At 42.1% G+C, this 18,695-nt stretch overlaps 1 protein-coding gene across 1 annotated transcript in view; it reads right to left on the bottom strand.

Annotated features, from left to right (window-relative positions):
- The window catches only part of Car8 (carbonic anhydrase 8), a 97,549-nt gene that overhangs the window by 18,484 nt on the left and 60,370 nt on the right, over window positions 1–18,695 (bottom strand). Inside the window, exon 8 of the mRNA NM_007592.3 lies at window positions 9,620–9,789. Within this exon, the coding sequence (NP_031618.2) occupies window positions 9,655–9,789 (135 nt within the window). The 3' untranslated portion in view covers window positions 9,620–9,654. The remainder of the gene's footprint in view (window positions 1–9,619; window positions 9,790–18,695) is intronic.

Genomic DNA, 18,695 nt, shown 5'->3' on the forward strand with positions numbered 1-18,695 from the left:
GAGTTGTAAATAGCCCACCTGAGTTTCTAGGAAATTCTCTGTTTTTGTTTTGTTTTGTTTTGTTTTTTAACTAAGAAAATTGTTAAGCAAATTACTAATCCTAACTTGATTATATTTTCCCTTTAGTACTTTTGATCAGAATGAAATGCTAGTGTGGGAGTCACTCTCTATATAGTTATACTTCCACAGTATCCTGTGCTCAGACTCACGCAGTAGCCAAGAGAAAATATCCTCTTAAAATCCTGGTCAAGAAGTCCTCATTCTTAATAGCTGAGAAGTATTCCATTGTGTAAATGAAGCACATTTTCTGTATCCATTCTTCTGTCATGGGACATCTAGGTTGTTTCAAGCTTCTGGCTATCACAAATAAGGCTGATATGAACATAGTGGAACACATGCCCCTTTGGCATGATGGGGAATCTTTTGGGTATATGCCCAAGAGTGGTTTAGCTGGGTCTTCAGGTAGATCTATTTCCAATTTTCTGGGGAACCTCTAGATTGATTTCCAGAGTGTTTGTACCAATTTGCAACCATACCAGCAAAGGAGGAGTGCTCCTCTTTTTCCACATCCTCTCCAACATGTGTTGTCACTTGAAGTTTTGATCTTAGCCATTCTGAGGGGGGAATCTCAGGGTCATTTTGATTTGCATTTCTCTTATCACTAAGGACTTGGAACATTTCTTTAGTTTTTTCTCCGTCATTCGAGATTCCTCAGTTGTGAATTCTCAGTTTAGTTCTATACCCCATTTTTTGTTTGGGTTGTTTGGTTTTTCAGTGATAACTTCCTTTGTTTGTTTGTTTGCTTTTTTCGAGACAGGGTTTCTCTGTATAACCCTGGCTGTCCTGGAACTCACTTTGTAGACCAGGCTGGCCTCAAACTCAGAAATCTGCCTGCCTCTGCCTCCCGAGTGCTGGGATTAAAGGCGTGAGCCACCACACCCGGCCAGTGATTAACTTCTTGACTTCTTCATATATTTTGGATATTAGCCCTTTACTGGATGTGGGGTTAGTGAAAATCCTGAGTTTTGCAGGCAAATGAGTGGAACTAGAAAATATCATTCTGAGTAAGGTAATTCAGACCCAAAAGGACATGGATGGTATGCTAATAAGTAGATATTAACAACAACAAAAAAAAGGAAATACACAAGATATAGTCCACAGCATCAAAAGGCTAAACAAGCAGAAGTGCCCAAGTGAGGACGCCTCAGTCCCACTTGGGAGAGAGAAGAAAGCAATTACAAGTGAGGAGAGAGGGAGGGACTTGGGAGGGAATGTGAACTGGATGGGGGGCAGTTGGGAGTAGAGGGGAACATGATCTGGTATTGGGTGAGGGAAAAGGACCGAAGCCCTGAGGGCCAGCAGAAATAATGGCAACAGGCAACCTCAGGAAATAGGAGGCTGTGAGAACTGCCCAGAATGTACCAGAGAACTAGTTGGTAAGAGACTCTCAGGACTCATAGGGAGGGACCTTAGATGAAATGCCTGACAGTGGGGAGAGAAAATTTATAGAGCCCACCTCCAGCAGGAAGACAGGGCATCAAGTGAGGGATGGGGTTGCAATCTTACAGTCATGCCTCTGACCCATAATTATTCCTGTCTGAAAGAATTACAGGGATGGAAATGGAAAGGAACCTGAGGAAAAGAAGGTCCAGCAACAGGCCCAAAATGGGATCCAGCTCAAAGGGAGGTCCCAAAGCCTGACACTATTCCTGAGGCTATGGAATGCTCACAGAAATGGATCTCTCGATGACTGTCCTCTGAAAGACCCAACAAGCAGCTTAAAAAGTCAGATGTAGATATTTTCACCCAACCAATGGACAGAAGCAGCTGACCCCTGTTGTTGAATTAGGGAAGGCTGAAAGAAGCTGAGGAGAAGGGCGATTCTGTAGGAGGACCAGTAGTCTTAATTAATTTGGACCCCTGAGATCTTTCAAACACTGGACCACCAAACAAACAGCATACATCAGCTGATATGAGGATCCTAACACATACACTAGAGGACTTCCAGGTCTGTGTTCATTCAGAGATGATGCGCCTAACCCTCAAGAGACTGGAGGCCCCAGGGAGTTTAGAGGTCAGGTGGGATGGGGGTGAGGGCATCCACCTGGAGATGGGGTGGGGTGAGGAGGAGGTGTGGGATGTGGAGCAGTTGGACGGTGGATGTTGAGGGTCGGGAAATGGAATATGGAGTATAAAAAATGAATTACAAATAAAATTAAATTTAAAAAATCCTGGTCAAGGAGCATGTTATTTCTGAAGGATTCTGCACTCATTTTTAGCACTTTTGGCAATTTCCCCAAATTCTACTTTTAGCTTTCAACTTTTCTAGCTGGAGACTTACTACAAAACCCTGTTAGCTTGAGCCTCTGCTGACTTCCCTCCTGCCTCTCCTCTCCTGTGCCATGACACAGTTAGTCAAGAGAGAGAGAAGAACATTCATCACACAAGCCCAGAAGTCAAAGGCCCTCAAGGGCTCTGCTGGAACATGTCCTGGTGCAGCCAGGTTGCCATCGACCTCATACAGGAAGGAACTGGGAAGTCTCTAATCCACAGTGCTACAAAAGCCTTCTCTAAGCGCCGATCTTCTGATCTACAGGACAAGTCTGCTTTACAGCTCCGAGAAGTAAATTCTCTCCTTGGCTGATATATGTCTTCTTTGTGCCTATTTACATCCATTTCTATGTCAACATGTATCTTCTGAGCATAGGGCCATAGACATACAGAACCTATTTAGGCCACATAAATCGGCCACAGTCATGAGGAATTTCTTTGGAAAATGTTCCTTGATGTTAAATATCATGAAATTGATTGTATTTCAGGGGTCAGAATATACAAATGCTGGACATACACAGTTTTTAGCTGCAAAATCTTTTCTTTTCTTCTTATCAAAGGGCTTTTTAAATTGTCAGGTGAGAAAAAAATTAAATCGCTTCAGAATTTTTATATGCAGTAAATTATTAACATTTCTAAAAACATAAAAAGGTAAAGAGACAGATTTCAAGACAGGAATTACTTCCCTATTGCAGTAATCCAGAAGAGAGCCTATGCAGCTCTGATATCCTAGCTCTCAAGCTAAGAATCATTTCATATCACATAATCTGAACCTAAGAGATGGCTTGGGCATCCCTGGTGTTTAGGCATGGCTCTTCCTGGTGGTCAAACTGACTACATGTGGAATGTACTACAATCCAGAGATGGAGGGCACAGCTGTGACTTAGATCTAGAGGCTGGAACAGACTTCTGATCCAGATCTTGACATGGATTACTGAAATCATCCTGCAAACTTTGAGAGAATTCTCTAGGATTTAGTAAACAGAAGACAGCCCCGTCTGTGGAGCTTTTGCTGATCCTGAACACCATGTTATGTGGTTTGAGCCAAGTGAAATGGCTTTGATCTTTTCCTCCATCCTGGATGGATAATGGGTTGGCTGCAACACCAAGGCTTTCTTTACCCTCCATACATAGTCCTCCCTTTCCCTTAAGGCCTTGTGGTTTTCTAGCCTAGGATTGCTTCTGGTTACAGAAGAAAACAGATATGAAAGCGATGCTGGATATTGCCTCATCAAAGCTGAGAAGACAAAACCATTAGCTGCAAAAGCACATATTGGAAAATTTTCAACATAATCAAGGATGGCTCCAAAGACCAAGAAAAAATGGCAGTAATTTGCAAAAGGTTTATTCTAGGATGTTTGCTGGTCTTCTTTCTTTTTCTGTTTGTTGTTGCTGTTTTTAATGAAGGAAAGCACATCTAATGAGAGAAAGAAACATGTATTGGTGCTTGCAGAAAATAAATCATTGTGATGTATTGCCGTCACTGGAAACCTGTATATGGAATAATATTTGAGTCTTGGGTGATCTGCTCTGTGACCAGTCCAAGTGGCTTTTAAAGTGGGCTAACACTTAATAAAAAAAAAAGGATATAACTATTTTCCAGAAGATCTAATAGTATAATGTTATAATATCAGGCACGATGTGCAAACTGGACTGCAAACCTGATTTTATTATTTACTGTTACTAAGATTTGGTTTTTCTGAACCCAATTTTTAAAAATTCAAAGAATAATTAAAGTACAGCAATTAGCTTTCTGCTTGCAGAGGGCGTAGGTTTGGTTTCCAGCACCCACACCAGGATGCTCACAACCTCTTATAATGCCAGTTCCAAAGAATCTGACGCCCTCTGCTGGCCTCCACGGGCATCTGCACACATGTGCCACGCACTCGCACACATACACAAATAAAAATAAACACTTTAAAAAACTTCAATAAATAATGGACCTCATAGTGACCATAGTCTCCCTGAAATGTGAGCCATCACTGCCGAAGCAAAGCATTCCTAGCACCTTGGTGAATTACATGCTAATTCTATAAACAACTTCCAAATCCTCATTCATATAAAACGGTCTCAGATTCCTTGTGGGAATAATAATTCCTCTTATCAAAGCTCTGCAGATGTCCAGAAACGGCACATTTTAAAAACCTGTCATTTTAATTTCAAAACTAAAGTTATTCCAAAAGCACAGCTGAAATAAATCTCAATTATTTTAAGCATTTTTAAGAGAATAACTACCATGGAATTTTCCTGCTCTTTAGTTCTAAGAGTTTAAATGAAACATTCATGCATTAAATTCAAAGTCTGACTATCAAATAGTTTCACGTTAATAAAAATTTGAATTATGTGCCTTAGGGCATTATTATATATCAAATAAAAGAAAACATCCATGAGTCTGATTCCCACATAACTTCATGTGGAACTAAGACTACATTTGTATTATGCATTTCAAGACAAAAGGATAATAATGCATTCATAAAAGGACAAAATCAGAATTAGAAAATTGGAAGGATTTTCCCCTTTGAAAATGAATATCTCAGCTGTAACTACTTTAAAACTTAGAAAAAGTAAATATCACTGTTCTATCAAAGAGTTAAGGATCTAACATACAAAATCTCAGGAGCAGCATGAGATTTCAGTATCTGTGTACAATAAAGACAGACAGAGGGACAAAGGACACGCACAGCACAGTGATGAATGTTTAGATACTCAGAAGCAACTCTGGTCTAGGACCAGATAAGAGTCAAACACTCAAGGCAATAGCCTCATGCCACTAAAAGCATCATTTGCATTAATTCTATTTACAGAGTGAATACCAGCCATTATCTGTAAAGCCTAATAAGTTACCACTAACCGGTCCCTTTGTACCGCTCTACGCTCTTAAAGGGCCTCTTCCTGTAGTTCTATCTTCTCCTCCAGTTGAGTCTTTTCCCAAATGCCATTGCCACATAGTGACTAACCTATGTTAAAAAACAAAGCAAGGGACGGACAGGCCCAATCAGCACCCCTTTCTTCCTTCAACTAGGAACACACAAAGCACCTGCTCTTCACAAAACTTGTCTTGGTGCGTGCTCTGGGTTGCTACGTTCAAGGCTCAAAGTCTTCAACACTAAAATCTGTCCCAGAGAACAAACTGCTCAACTGCACACTCTGCTCCTCCCCCCGCCCCACCACACACACACACACACACACACACACACACACACAGACACAGACAATTTGTGCTCAAACTAAAATCAATCTCAGTGTTCTGCTTCACCTGACCCACTGTATCATCATAAACACAGACATGTATGTGTAAAATATCACAATGAATACTGTTAATCTGTGCGCTTGATGTGATAATAGCTGTTTTAGGAAGACCAATAAAGCCCAACAGTGCTGGTGGTGTGAAGGACCTGGAGCTTTCTTTCTGGTGGGATTGAAAGTACTTTGAGAAACAACTGGGTAGCCATTTGTAAAGTTAAACAAACACCCTTCTCAGAAGTGTCCAGTCATCGTACCTGTAGCCCTTTCTACGAACCCCAGCCCCAGCAACATGCATCCTTCATTGCTAAGCCACTCGCATCACAGTGGAGACCTTCTCTGACCCCAGCCTAAGGGTGTGAAGAAAAAGGAGGCCAGCCAAGCTGTGTATGTCAGCTTTTCAACCTCACTGTTCAAGCAATGAATTTCCTTTAGGCGGTGATTGGCCTGGCTTTCAATTACCTCTACTATAAAGTCCCACGTAAGATTCCATAAACACTTAGTGAAATAACCCCTCTGATCCATTTGAATGCCATTTTTTCCTCTGTGACAAATATTTTCATATCTCACACAGACTAATTTTCTGATCTTGTGTGATGCTTCATTTTGATTTTCAACATGACTAGATTAAGAAATGCCCAGGAGATTAAAAAGCTCAGCACTGTTTGCAGAGCATTAGATCACAGGGGCTCAGACCAACCCAGTGTATTAATATTTTGGTAGATTCCTGTGATGGAGAGGATGAGAGGCAGGTGCAATGCCTAGTTGGAGGACACATATGACTAGAGAATGGCTTTTGAGCTGTATCCTGGCCTGGCCTCTCTCTGTATCTGCTTCCTGTCTACCATGAAGGTCCTCTATCACAAGGACCTAGTACCATCATGTTCTGCCTACACAGACAGAGCTGAGCACCATGGACTGAACTCTTTGAAACTATAAGCTAAAACAACTTCTTAGTCCTTAAGTTGTTTCTGTCAGATAGTTGGTCCGAGCAATGAGAAAATTGACAAGTGCGTCTCCACACCTGAAATTTTAGCAAGCTTCCTATACAAGCCCACTATTATGATGGACAGGTATCTCCTTGTCAACGTACTCAAACTCTTAACTCTTTATTTTTCTCATCCCAAAATGGCCTCCTCCACTTTCCTGCTGTTATTCAATGGTATTCTAAGCATGGCTTCCTAAGACCCAAACCTCAGCATTTAATCTGACAATTTTTTTTAACAGATCTTGCCTGAGTTTATTTGTAAAAATAGCATAGGACACTGGTCATCTGCAAATAGTGTGTGGCTAGGTGTGTCACAGCAGTCTACCTGTCCTCACACTGGCAGGAGCCTTTTCTGTGGGGCCTTCACAGGGGCCTGGACACCTTTGGGAGCTGAAGCCTGGGTCTTAGCTGGAGCTTTGGCCCATGTCTTGGTCTGAACCTTAGGCTTTGGTTGGCAGAGCCTTTGGCCCTTGGCCATGCAGCTTTGAATCTGCTTCCCAAGCTTGGGGTGAGCTATGAAAGCCAGGCAGCTGAGTTTGCAGCTGGGGCCCTTTGGCATCTTGGACTTGATGGCCTGACGCTTCACCAGGGCCTTGATGGCCTCTGCGCGCGCACTCACTGCCTTTGCATTCATTGTTGGCCTGCATCTTCTTCAGGCCTTTTTTGTTGTGCGTCTTGGCAAAGCACATGTTCCTCAGGAACTTGGTGCTAACCCCCTTAAGAGGTTCATATCTCTGTGACGGGGATTTCTTGATGCCATTTCTGTACCACTGGCGGGACTGGTTGTGTGTGGTGTGATTCTTGGACTTGGCCATGTCTGCACGGTAACCTGAGGCTCCCTAATCTGGCAATTCTATCTCCTTCCACCTTTGCCTTACCCAGTTCATCAGTGGATACCGTCTATAATTTCTATGTCCTATGCATTATTTACTCTCCATTGCCACTGCTTCCAATCTAAGGTCTGGGTCTCCATGTCCATCATTTTGGCTACCCAACAGATTTCTAAAATCTTTCTGCTCCTGCTCTGGTTCACTTTTATTCAATCTACTCTATTTCTTCTTACGGTGTGCTATTAAAGAGACATGGGATAAAGTTACTCCCCTGAGTCAAGGTCCTTACAGGTTCATGATACATCCAGAATAATATCAAGATACGTTAGTGTGACTGACAACATCTGCTGCGTGGGTCTCTCATACTTCAGCCTCTATTTCTCTATTCTAAACACACCAGGCTTTCCTTCAGGGATCTCAGTGGACCTATGCCCTGCCTCCTCCACAGCAAGCATGCCATGAGGCCTTTGCAGAAAGATATTTTCCCTTCCTGGAAGTTCCTTTGCCTCTTCCTGAGCTCTTCTCACTCATATGAAGCATTACTATTTGCAACTGTGTATTTTTGAGCACTTACTACTCTATTGTCAACTTCTTCCCTCAGATTCTAGATTCTGTGAGGGCAGAACCATGTATTTCTTTCTGGGTACACCCACAACAGTCAGAAAAAATGCTCAATAATAACTTTGGATGTAACTCATTTTACTTCTTCGGCTTATCTATTTTGAAGTTTGGCCTATAGCACACTCAGACTTTCTCATCTAAACATCTGAATTACTATACTTTTCCCATTGCTAGCAATGGTGGATTTGCCGGACCTTCATTGTCTCAAGTTAGAGGGAGTACTACACTGGCCGGTTGAGAGATGAGAATACCTGAGGCTGACTGTTCTATACGTGCATTCTGAGAAACTACTAATTGGCCTGGAGACAAGCCAGATACAACACATCATGTCTTATAGCGGATTCATGATGAAACAAATCAATCCCAACCCACAGAGATACAATAGAAAAATAAGAAAGACGTAAATAGCTATATGGAAGATGGGTCAGGAAATGAAGTAAGCGAAAAGCATGAATCCCTACTGAGACTGGTGTTTAAGCTGAGCTCCAGGCAGTTGAGAGGTCACATAGGCAAAAGGAAGGATGTATAGTATAGAGTGAGCAAAGCATACTCCAGAAAGCTAAAGTCTCCACTACAGACTAAAAGCAGAGAGAAGAGAAGACTGACGATATCATTGCCTTTTGAAAATCTCCATCAATAGCGGTCGGGCAGGTCATGAGACCGTGAGCTTTTCAAGGCTTGAACTTTCCATTCAACTGTGACTTCACAGTTGTGCTATGTTACTAATACAACTCACATATCAGGACATACTCTCAAGGGTTCATCACCAGTCCCAGCTCTGTCCTGTTCCTTCAGGTTCTGTTGTAGCAGAGGTGTCCCCATTGTGGGAAGCAGCTGTCTGCTACAGTTTCTCTGACCAAAGCACACTTAGGTGGCTTACAAGGTAAGGAAAGATTCCAATACATAGTAACCTTGTGTTTTTTATCTTTCTCCTGTTTGTGAACTTCTTAAGCATAAGTAATAAATATGATGAATTCAATATGTCATTCAATAAAATAATACTATTTAAAATATATGCCTCTTCAGTTAGCAAATAAAAAGCACTTCTAAGAAGCAAACAAAAGAGAGTAAAAGGGCAGGAGCAACATGACCAAAGTAGGTCATATACACGAAAATGTCACACATAAACCTATTATCCTGTATAAGTAACATATGCTAACAACAAAGACTTCTCCAGGACTTTCAGACATGCCCAATCAGCCCTTCATACACCGCTGAACAAATGACCCTACAAGGTGCTAAACAGGAAGGCTAATTCTTCTAGGCCTTTCATGCTCCATGATCACAGGAAGTTGCTGCTGTATCTTCAGATGACAAAGTGAATGCTAAAGAGACCGCTGCAAATTCCTGCCTCTTAACCCCACGTGTTCTTCCTTAGGAAAGCCACCAGTAAGGCAGAAATTGGGATCAAGGATTTTCAAGTGAGAAAATAAAGATTTAAGAAAATATATTGCATGAAACGAAAGGACTGCCCTGACTTGTGACTAACGGAGCCAGAGGATGCACCATAATGTCTTACAGTGACATGCATTTCAGCAGTCAGTCTGTAGAATGACTTTGGGATGCTGGGCTAAGGTGTCTCACTTCCTTGTCTAATTTTACATACACTGATGCAGATGGGTTTGTTCCCGGTCTCTCTGGCTACTGAAAGGCCGCTCGGATGACTCTATCACTCAGGGGCTGGGTAGGTCGGAAATTGTCTCCCAAAATCCCATCGCAGCCCTCCACCAGTTCTGCCCCCTTGACATGTGTCCTCAGCCTTCGAAATTCTTCTATCTGGAAAGAGAAGCAGAATAAAGAAGATTAGTCACTAACCATACATATGCAAGTTCAGAATTTCATAAGCAATTTAAAATATCCATAAATTATAGTATAAAAGAGAAAATGAAAGGTGAACCTCAAAAACAGAAAAAGAGAACTGGAAAAAAAAACCCAGTGGTTAAGAAAGCATGCTGCCCTTGCAGAGGACCTGAGTCCAGTGCCCAGTACCCACAATAGGGATATAATCCCCACTTCTGGCCTCCAGGGGTACTGCACACACACACACACACACACACACACACACACACACACTAAAATAATAATAAATCAAAAAATTTTAAGCCAGTAAGACAGATTTGGTTGTTCCAGACCTAAGGATATTAGACAAGGGCCTTAAAAGAAGACAATAGGAAACCGGGTAATTCCATTGTCTACAGAAACCTACTAGGTTTGTTAATGTGGAAATCCAACCACACAAAATTTTTGTGTCAGCTTACTACACACAGAGAATAAGGGGGAGAACAAACGAGTAAATGCTCTGAGCCTTCCCGAGGGCATCCCTAGCTGACCTGCTCTGACGTCACTGGGTGTGAGATGATTTGGTGTTAGATTTGCTGTGAGATTGCATAGAATACTCAAAAAAAAAAAATCCAGATATTCATCTGATAGAGCATTAGAGCCCTGAACATCTAAAGTATTAGCCCCCCCCCCCCACCAAAGAAACCTAAATATTGAGAAAATAAACAACCTAATCTGAAAGTGACCCATGGGACCTGGAGAGTCTGCTCAGCAATTGATAGTGTAAACTACTCTTACAGAAGACCTGTTTTGTCCCCAGCATTCCTTTTAGTGGATTCAAAACCATCTGTAACTCCAGCTCCAGAGGGCATGACACCCTCTCCTGACCTCTGATGGTACCTACACTCACATGCACAAACCCACAAGCAGACATGTACATTTCATTTTAAAATAAAATACTTTCTAAGATGGGCTATTAACTAAACCAAGAATTCTCAAAAGAAACTATATAAATGGCTAAGAAGACTCTTAAGAAGCACTCAACATCCTTAGCCATCAGGGAAATGTATATTAAAAGCACTTTAAGATTCTATGTCACCCCATCGTGACACAATTAGTGATACTTTGCTATGCTTACAGACAGAAACCTAGGCGTCACTGTCTCTTGAGAAACCTTATCAAGCAGCTGATGGAAGCAGATGCAGAGACCTAGAGCTCAACCTCAGGCAGTGCTGGGAAGTCTTCTGGAAGAACGGGGGATAGGACGGCGTGAGCCAGAGGAGTCAAGAACACAAGAAAACCTACAGAGTCAACTCACCTGGGCCCATAGGGGCTCACAGAGACTGAACCACCAACCAAAGAGAGAGTAGAGGCTGGGCCCAGGCCCCCTACATTTGTTGCAGATGTGCAGCTTGGTCTTCATATGTTCCCCTAACAACTGGAGCCAGGGCTTTCTCTGTCTCTGTTACCTGCCATTAGTTCACCTTCCCGGACTGCCTGTTTGAGCCTCTGTGAGATAGAAGTGATTAGTCTTGGTGGGACTAGATGTCCCAGGGTGGGGTGGTACACAAAGAGTCAATGGGGGAGGGATTTGAAGGGGCAGGACTGGGAGGGGGAGAGGTGGGAGGGCTAAACTTGGGATGCAATGTAAATAAAAATGAATAAATTATGAAAAATATTTTTAAAAATTTAAAAAGATTTCATGTTAATAACACAAATAAGCAGCGTTTATTTGTAGTACAAATAGTAGTATAGCTGTGGCAAGGGGGAATGTTTAGTCACTATTTGTGGGGGTGGGGTATATACTAGTACAGCCACTTTGGAAATAAGTCTGGAGGTGAAAAAGAAAACAGAACTGTAACTAGAAAATGACCAAGCTATCATTGCAGGCTACATTCCGAAAGAACTTTCCAGCCACAGACACGCATGCACATCCATGCTCACTGCTGCTCGATTCACATTAGCTAGGAAATGGGCTCATACCACATGCCCATCAACCAATGAATTAACAAGAAAACTGTGCTACATGCACACAATGGAATATTACTGAGTCATAAAGAATGATGACATTTGCAAACAAAACTGGAAAAATTATACTGAGTGAGGTGACTCAGACCCAGAGCGACACAGGAGGAGGATGGGTACGCTAACATAAACTAATTTTTATGAAAAAGTCTATGGAAACTCACTAGTTAGTTAATAAGATAATTTCAAAATATAACTTTAAAAGAAATGAGTTCAAACGGAGGCAACTTCAATGAGTGGACATATCCATCCAAGAGGATATGAGTTATTAAACATAAACAAATACCTCCCTACAAATTACTGGTCAGGAAGGCACCCAGAAGTTCTAAAACAAAGAGGATAATACCATTGCTCTCTCTGCCCACGAGAACTGCATGGCGAGAACACACAACATACAGTGACTGCAGACCAACATCAAACTGTCCAGCAAAGTCTTCCCTGCTCATTAGCCCTCACCATGCTAGATGATGCTATACACATAGCTGAAAGGGTAAAACGCTGTTGTTTTTATGTGGCTCCGGAGGCTGAATGCTACAATCCTGACCTGCCAGGGAATACGTGCGCACTGGTGTCATAGCGGTGCAGTCCTTATAGGGTAACTCACTGCACATACAGCAATCAATGCAGAGGCACATAATTGGTGAAGGTGTGGAAAAGAAGGGACTGAGTGTTCAGTCTTGCATGGGGCATCTTTAATAACCTCCCACCGACCCCTACCGCGGCTCAAGGAGCATCACAGAAGAAGCAGCAGAAAGAATGTAATGGCTGGAGGACAAGGACAAGAGCTGTGAAACGCTGCCTTCTAGATATGACACGGCCATTACATTCATGAAGACAGCACTGTAGCTACCCACGCATATACTCTTAAGATGAAGCTGTCTCATTCACAAAGGAACTCACACAATATGTACTCACTGATAAGTGTATATTAGCCCAAAACCTAGGATACCCAAGATATAAGATACAATTTCCTAAACACATGAAACTCAAGAAAAATGAAGACTGAAGTGTGGACACTATGCCCCTCCTTAGAAGTGGGAACAAAACACCCATGGAAGGAGTTACAGAGACAAAGTTTGGAGCTGAGATGAAAGGATGGACCATGTAGAGACTGCCTTATCCAGGGATCCACCCCATAATCAGCATCCAAACGCTGACACCATTGCATACACTAGCAAGATTTTATCGAAAGGACCCAGATGTAGCTGTCTCTTGTGAGACTATGCCGGGGCCTAGCAAACACAGAAGTGGATGCCCACAGTCAGCTAATGGATGGATCACAGGGCTCCCAATGGAGGAGCTAGAGAAAGTAGCCAAGGAGCTAAAGGGATCTGCAACTTTATAGGTGGATCAACATTATGAACTAACCAGTACCCCGGAGCTCTTGACTCTAGCTGCATATGTATCAAAAGATGGCCTAGTCGGCCATCACTGGAAAGAGAGGCCCATTGGACACACAAACTTTATATGCCCCAGAACAGGGGAACGCCAGGGCCAAAAAGGGGGAGTGGGCGGGTAGGGGAGTGGGGGTGGGTGGGTATGGGGGACTTTTGGTATAGCATTGGAAATGTAAATGAGCTAAATACCTAATAAAAAATGGAAAGAAAAATAAAATAAAATAAAATAAAAAATAAAAAATAAAAAAAAAAGATGAAGCTGTCTAATAAAGATGGGGCTTGGTCCCCAGGCACCGCATGTTACTGAGGTGCTGCTGGCAGATAAGAGCTGTTCAGGAAGGGAGTATCACTCTTCCTTGAGGGCATGGCCACTAGAAGGTTTCCCATTCTCTGATGGAAGTTCCTAGACCCATGCACATATGAGTAGCATTAATTGTTCTTAGTGTGTTATCATGGAAGAAGAAAAGGAGGAAGAAGAAGGGGAAGAAGGGGAGGAGTAAATTAAATTAGGAAAGGTATTAGGGGAATGCAAGTAGTGTTGAAGGTTATGTATATGACTATATTTCATTATATATATATATATGTATAAAATATTGATAGAATTAGATATATACATAGATAGATAGATAGATAGATAGATAGATAGATAGATAGATAGATAGACAGACAGACATGTATGTCATACATACATACAGATAGGTAGAGAGAGATACATAGATAAATAGATAGATAGATGATAGATAGATAGATAGATAGATAGATAGATAGATAGATAGGTAGATAGATAGGTAGGTAGGTAGGTAGATAGGTAGGTAGATAGGTAGATAGATAGATAGATAGATAGATAGATAGATAGATAGATAGATAGGTAGATAGGTAGGTAGATAGGTAGGTAGGTAGATAGGTAGATAGATAGATAGATAGATAGATAGATAGATAGATAGATAGATAGATAGATAGGTAGATAGATAGGTAGATAGATAGGTAGATAGGTAGGTAGATAGGTAGGTAGATAGGTAGATAGATAGGTAGATAGATAGATAGATAGATAGATAGATAGATAGATAGATAGATAGATAGACAGACAGACATGTATGTCATACATACATACATACATACATACATACATAGAATGCCGACCCCTCTTCTCATCTAGCCCTCTGGACTATACAGACATGAAAGGTGCCTCTGCTCCTCCTGAAGTGTAAGCCCAGATTCTTCTCACGACCATTCCCAGCCCATCTCTCCACTCCGGTTGTCTCTCCTCGCCTGTGGCATGGGAAAAGATTTCCAGGGTTCTGAGGACCTCCTTGTCAGGTCCTCTGGTTTGAGCCTCCTAAGAAATTGTAGTCTACCAGATGTGAATGTAAGAAGAATTTAGTAGCCAGCAAAAAATTCCATGTGCTTTCCCCAAGCTCATCCCACATGCTATCCATGTAACCTACAACATCTGGTACTTAACTAAAATATTCCACAGCAATAAGAAACAGCCATGCTCCATTCTTTTCACACAGGAGTGTCTGTGTATCAAAATATTGTGGTTACAGAGGTCTGTAACACAAGAATCCAGTCTTCCTTTAAAGAGAAGCAATGAAAGAGATCAAGAACTTCAGGGCTTCTAACTAAAAGCTCAGACTTAAAAGGGACCAGGCAGTTTCTAAATGATTGCAAAACTACATGTGTGCCTTCCCCTATGTCCCATACCTAATGAAGTTCACTCCCATATAGGCTGGAACACAGAACTGAGATAAATTGAATGATGGGTTAGATTAGCAACCTGGTTACAAAGATGACTTGTAATGTTTTCTTCTTCCACATCTGCAGATAGAGACTGAGTTTTGGGAGGAAAGTCTGACCCAGCTGGAGTTGTCATGGTGATCTGCATGTTCACTATGCCTACATGCTGTTCTTGCATCTCAGTGCCCATCAAGCACATAAGCAACTACTAAACCCGCCTTCTTTACTGGTCCTTCCCAGGGTCCTAAGCAGTACCCAATGCTTACAGACAGCAACTGAAAACTCTCTAGAAGTGTGGCTGCATGAGAATCCCCTCAGTATTTGCTTTTGCTTTTTCCTTAATGTTTACCCCCCACCCCCAAGGGTGAAAACAGAAAAACTCTGGACAGCACAGAATCCTATGCTATTTCCAAAAGAATAGAGTGGTGAAGGTGTGGGCTTGTAGCCAAATGCCCGTCATTCTCTCTTGGCTCTGCTACCTGGGCCCCACATGACCAAATGACATCACCTCTTTATTCTCCAATTTCCCCTGTGCAACAGAGATGACAATGATGGCAACATTCACAGGGGTGACATACACAGTAGAAGGAAGAAAGAGTCCTTGCACAGACACTTAGCATAGCTCCAGCAGCAAACCACTTATACTAATTACTAACCAGCCATCCGCACTGTAGCTTCTTTATACACCAAACCTTCAGCATTCTGGAGATAAATCATTAGCTAAAATTGATAGTAAATCAGTTCATTGGGAAAGTTTAAATCTTGCCTCTCAGCATTCACTTTAAACTGTATGAAGAGTCTATGCCAAAGTTCACAAGCCATAGGGAGGGTCAGTAACAAGCCGTGACCTAAGCACATTATAGGAACTGTGTCATTTTTCACTGACTTTGAAGCTTATTTTAAAACTTGATTAATTTTATACTTTCTTTTCCTAAGCCGAAGGCACAGCCTTCAAGCCCTGGACCTCAGTCTGGTGCACATTATATGAAAACAACTTCTTGAGAGGAGTTCTGGCCAAATGCTAGCCTCAATCATTGCCCTCTGTGGAAAACTGCTAACCATATTGTGCTGTGCACTTAAAAGTATCAAGGGGTTACATCTTTAATTAACTGCTCCCATCAAGAATGCATGATACTAAAAAAAGGTCATAAGAAGAAATGTTGAAGGGTTATCTTGGTTTCTTTTCTATTGCTGGAAGACACCATGACCAATGTATGGGAGAGTTCATTGAGAGATGAGATGGTTTGAATGAGAAAGACCCAAATAGGTTTGCATATTTGAACACTTGGTTCCCAGTTGGTGGAAGTATTTGGGAAGGATTAGGAGGTGTGCCCTTGTTAGAGGTGTGTCACTGGAGGCAAGGTTTTGAAATTTCAGATGGCTATGCCATTCTCAGTTAGCTCTTTCTCTGTATTCCTCCTACTTACAGATAAGAACATATGCTTCCAGCTATGTTTCCATTGCCATGCCTGCCTTCTTCAGTGCTCCCAGACATGATGGTCATACACTCATACTCAGAGACTGTAAGGCCTGAATAGACTCTCTCTTCTATAATTTGCTGTGGCTGTAGAGTCTTCACAGCAATAGAAACATAACTAAGATAAAGATGATGAGCATGTTGATAGTCTTGATAGTGCCAATGGTTTCACGGGTATGTCCTTAGTCCAAGACCTATCAAATTTTATGTATTCTTATGGATCCTTATGCCAAGTATGCACAACTTCCTATGTGAATCATATTTCAATGAAATAGTGTAAGGTCAGAGTCGCATATGACTTATGACTATCCTCCCAGCACTCAGGAGGCGTCTAACTTCTCAACTCTGAGTGACTCTGTACAGACTTCGTAACCTAGACATGTTTCCATGAGAAGAATCAGAGAAGAGAAAGAACATCGTCTTCCCAAGCACTCTGATGTCAATGTCCCTCTTATTCCCATCTATAGCCCACAGCAGCTTCAGCCCAGCTGACTTCCTCCAGAAACAGAGGTCACTAAGCTACATCTACCACAGAAGTGCTCTCATCACACAAGACAGAAGCATGATCATACAAAGTGTCACAGAAGGTGCCGCAAGTGCCTAAAAGCAGTCCATGTAAGTACATAACACTTCCAGAGGACCAGAGGCTACGCATGAAATTCCTCAGAACCTTCCCACCAATACCTTTCTACTGACTATCTGTTGCGGTCCATGTATATTTGGTTAAACCCATGATTTTGATAAATTCTACTGGCTTTTTTTTTGTCTTTACATGTGTGCATACATGGCTATGTTTCCACTGGGCAGGGTCTAGGGCTACCCATCCCCTTCACACTTATCTTCTGAACTTCAATGTTTGGAATTAGAATACAAATCTAATACATGGTTGGGATAAGTGCAGGACAGGGTAACAAAACAGTACTTGAAGTGACTCTCAAGAATGACAGTGAGGACTGTCAGCTGCTATACCACTCCTACTTGGTTAGCATCTCAGGTGGAGCCCAGAGACCTCCTGAGGATGTGGGTGCACACTCAGGTCTGAGACCTACAAGTACCTAAGTCTATTTTATGCTCTGGTCATGGAATACCTAAAGCTGGTGGGTGATGTAAAAATAATATGTTTCTCACAGCTCTGGAAGTTGGAAATTATAAGAGCAAGGGGCAGGCTCATGGCAGCATCTTCTCACAGCAAAAAGTGGAAGAAGAAACAAGCAAGAAAATGAAATGCAAAGTCTTTTCTCCAAGGACTCATCAACACCGTAGCCTTGGTCTTACTTTTCCATTGCTGTGACAAAGCACAATGGTGAAGGCACTTTATAGAAGTAAGCATTTAATTTGGGGCTCACCCTTCCAGAGAGTCAGACCATCATCATCACGGCTGAGAGTATGGCAGCAGGCAAGCAGGCTTAGTGCTAGAGCAGGATCTGAAAGCTTACATCCTGAGACACAACCATCAAGCACAGAGAGCTAACTGGAAATGGTGTTGGCTCGTGGAACCTCAAAGCCCATCCCCAGTGACACAGTCTCCAACAAGATCCCACCTCTTAATCCATTTCCAAAATGTTTCACCAATGGGACACCAAATATTTAAATATATGAGCAGGGGATGGGGGGGGGGCTCATACAAACCACATTCTACTCCACAAGTTCCTAGCTATATCAATGCAAAGTGCTGCATATAGTCCAACTTCAGAAGTCCCTCTCATTTTTTACAGTCTTAACATACTTTAAAAATCCAAAGTCTCATCTGAGCCTCAAGGCAATTTTAATTATAACCCACTATAAAATTAAATCAAAAAACAAATAGAATACACCATAGTATAATGGCACAAAACATAACTACCATTCCAAAAGGAAGGAGTGAAGGCAGAGTGAGGAAATATGGCACTGAAACCCAGTAGGGCAAATGCTAAATTCTGTAACTCCATCTCTGATATCAAAGATGGTTCCATCCTTCTTACTTTGCTGAATGCTCTCCCAGGCAGACATCCTTGGGTCTGCAATTCAATCCAGGCTTCACTCTCATAGCTTCACACAGTGAATTCTTAGAGCTACCATGCAGGGACACTTCTGCTAACAAAGCGGGGCTTAGCGGCTTTCCTTAACCGAGGAGGAAGATTCCACAACCATTTTATTCCCCCTTTCCTTCATGATCCAAAATCAGAACCACATGACTGGGGGCACCACATTGCTTGGGATGAAGCCTGGCTCCCTCTGTTTATATATTTGCTTTTCAGGTGGAGAATATTCTTTGGGCCTTTTCCCCC

Source organism: Mus musculus, chromosome 4, assembly GCF_000001635.26.
Source record: "Mus musculus strain C57BL/6J chromosome 4, GRCm38.p6 C57BL/6J".
Classification (NCBI taxonomy): domain Eukaryota; kingdom Metazoa; phylum Chordata; class Mammalia; order Rodentia; family Muridae; genus Mus; species Mus musculus.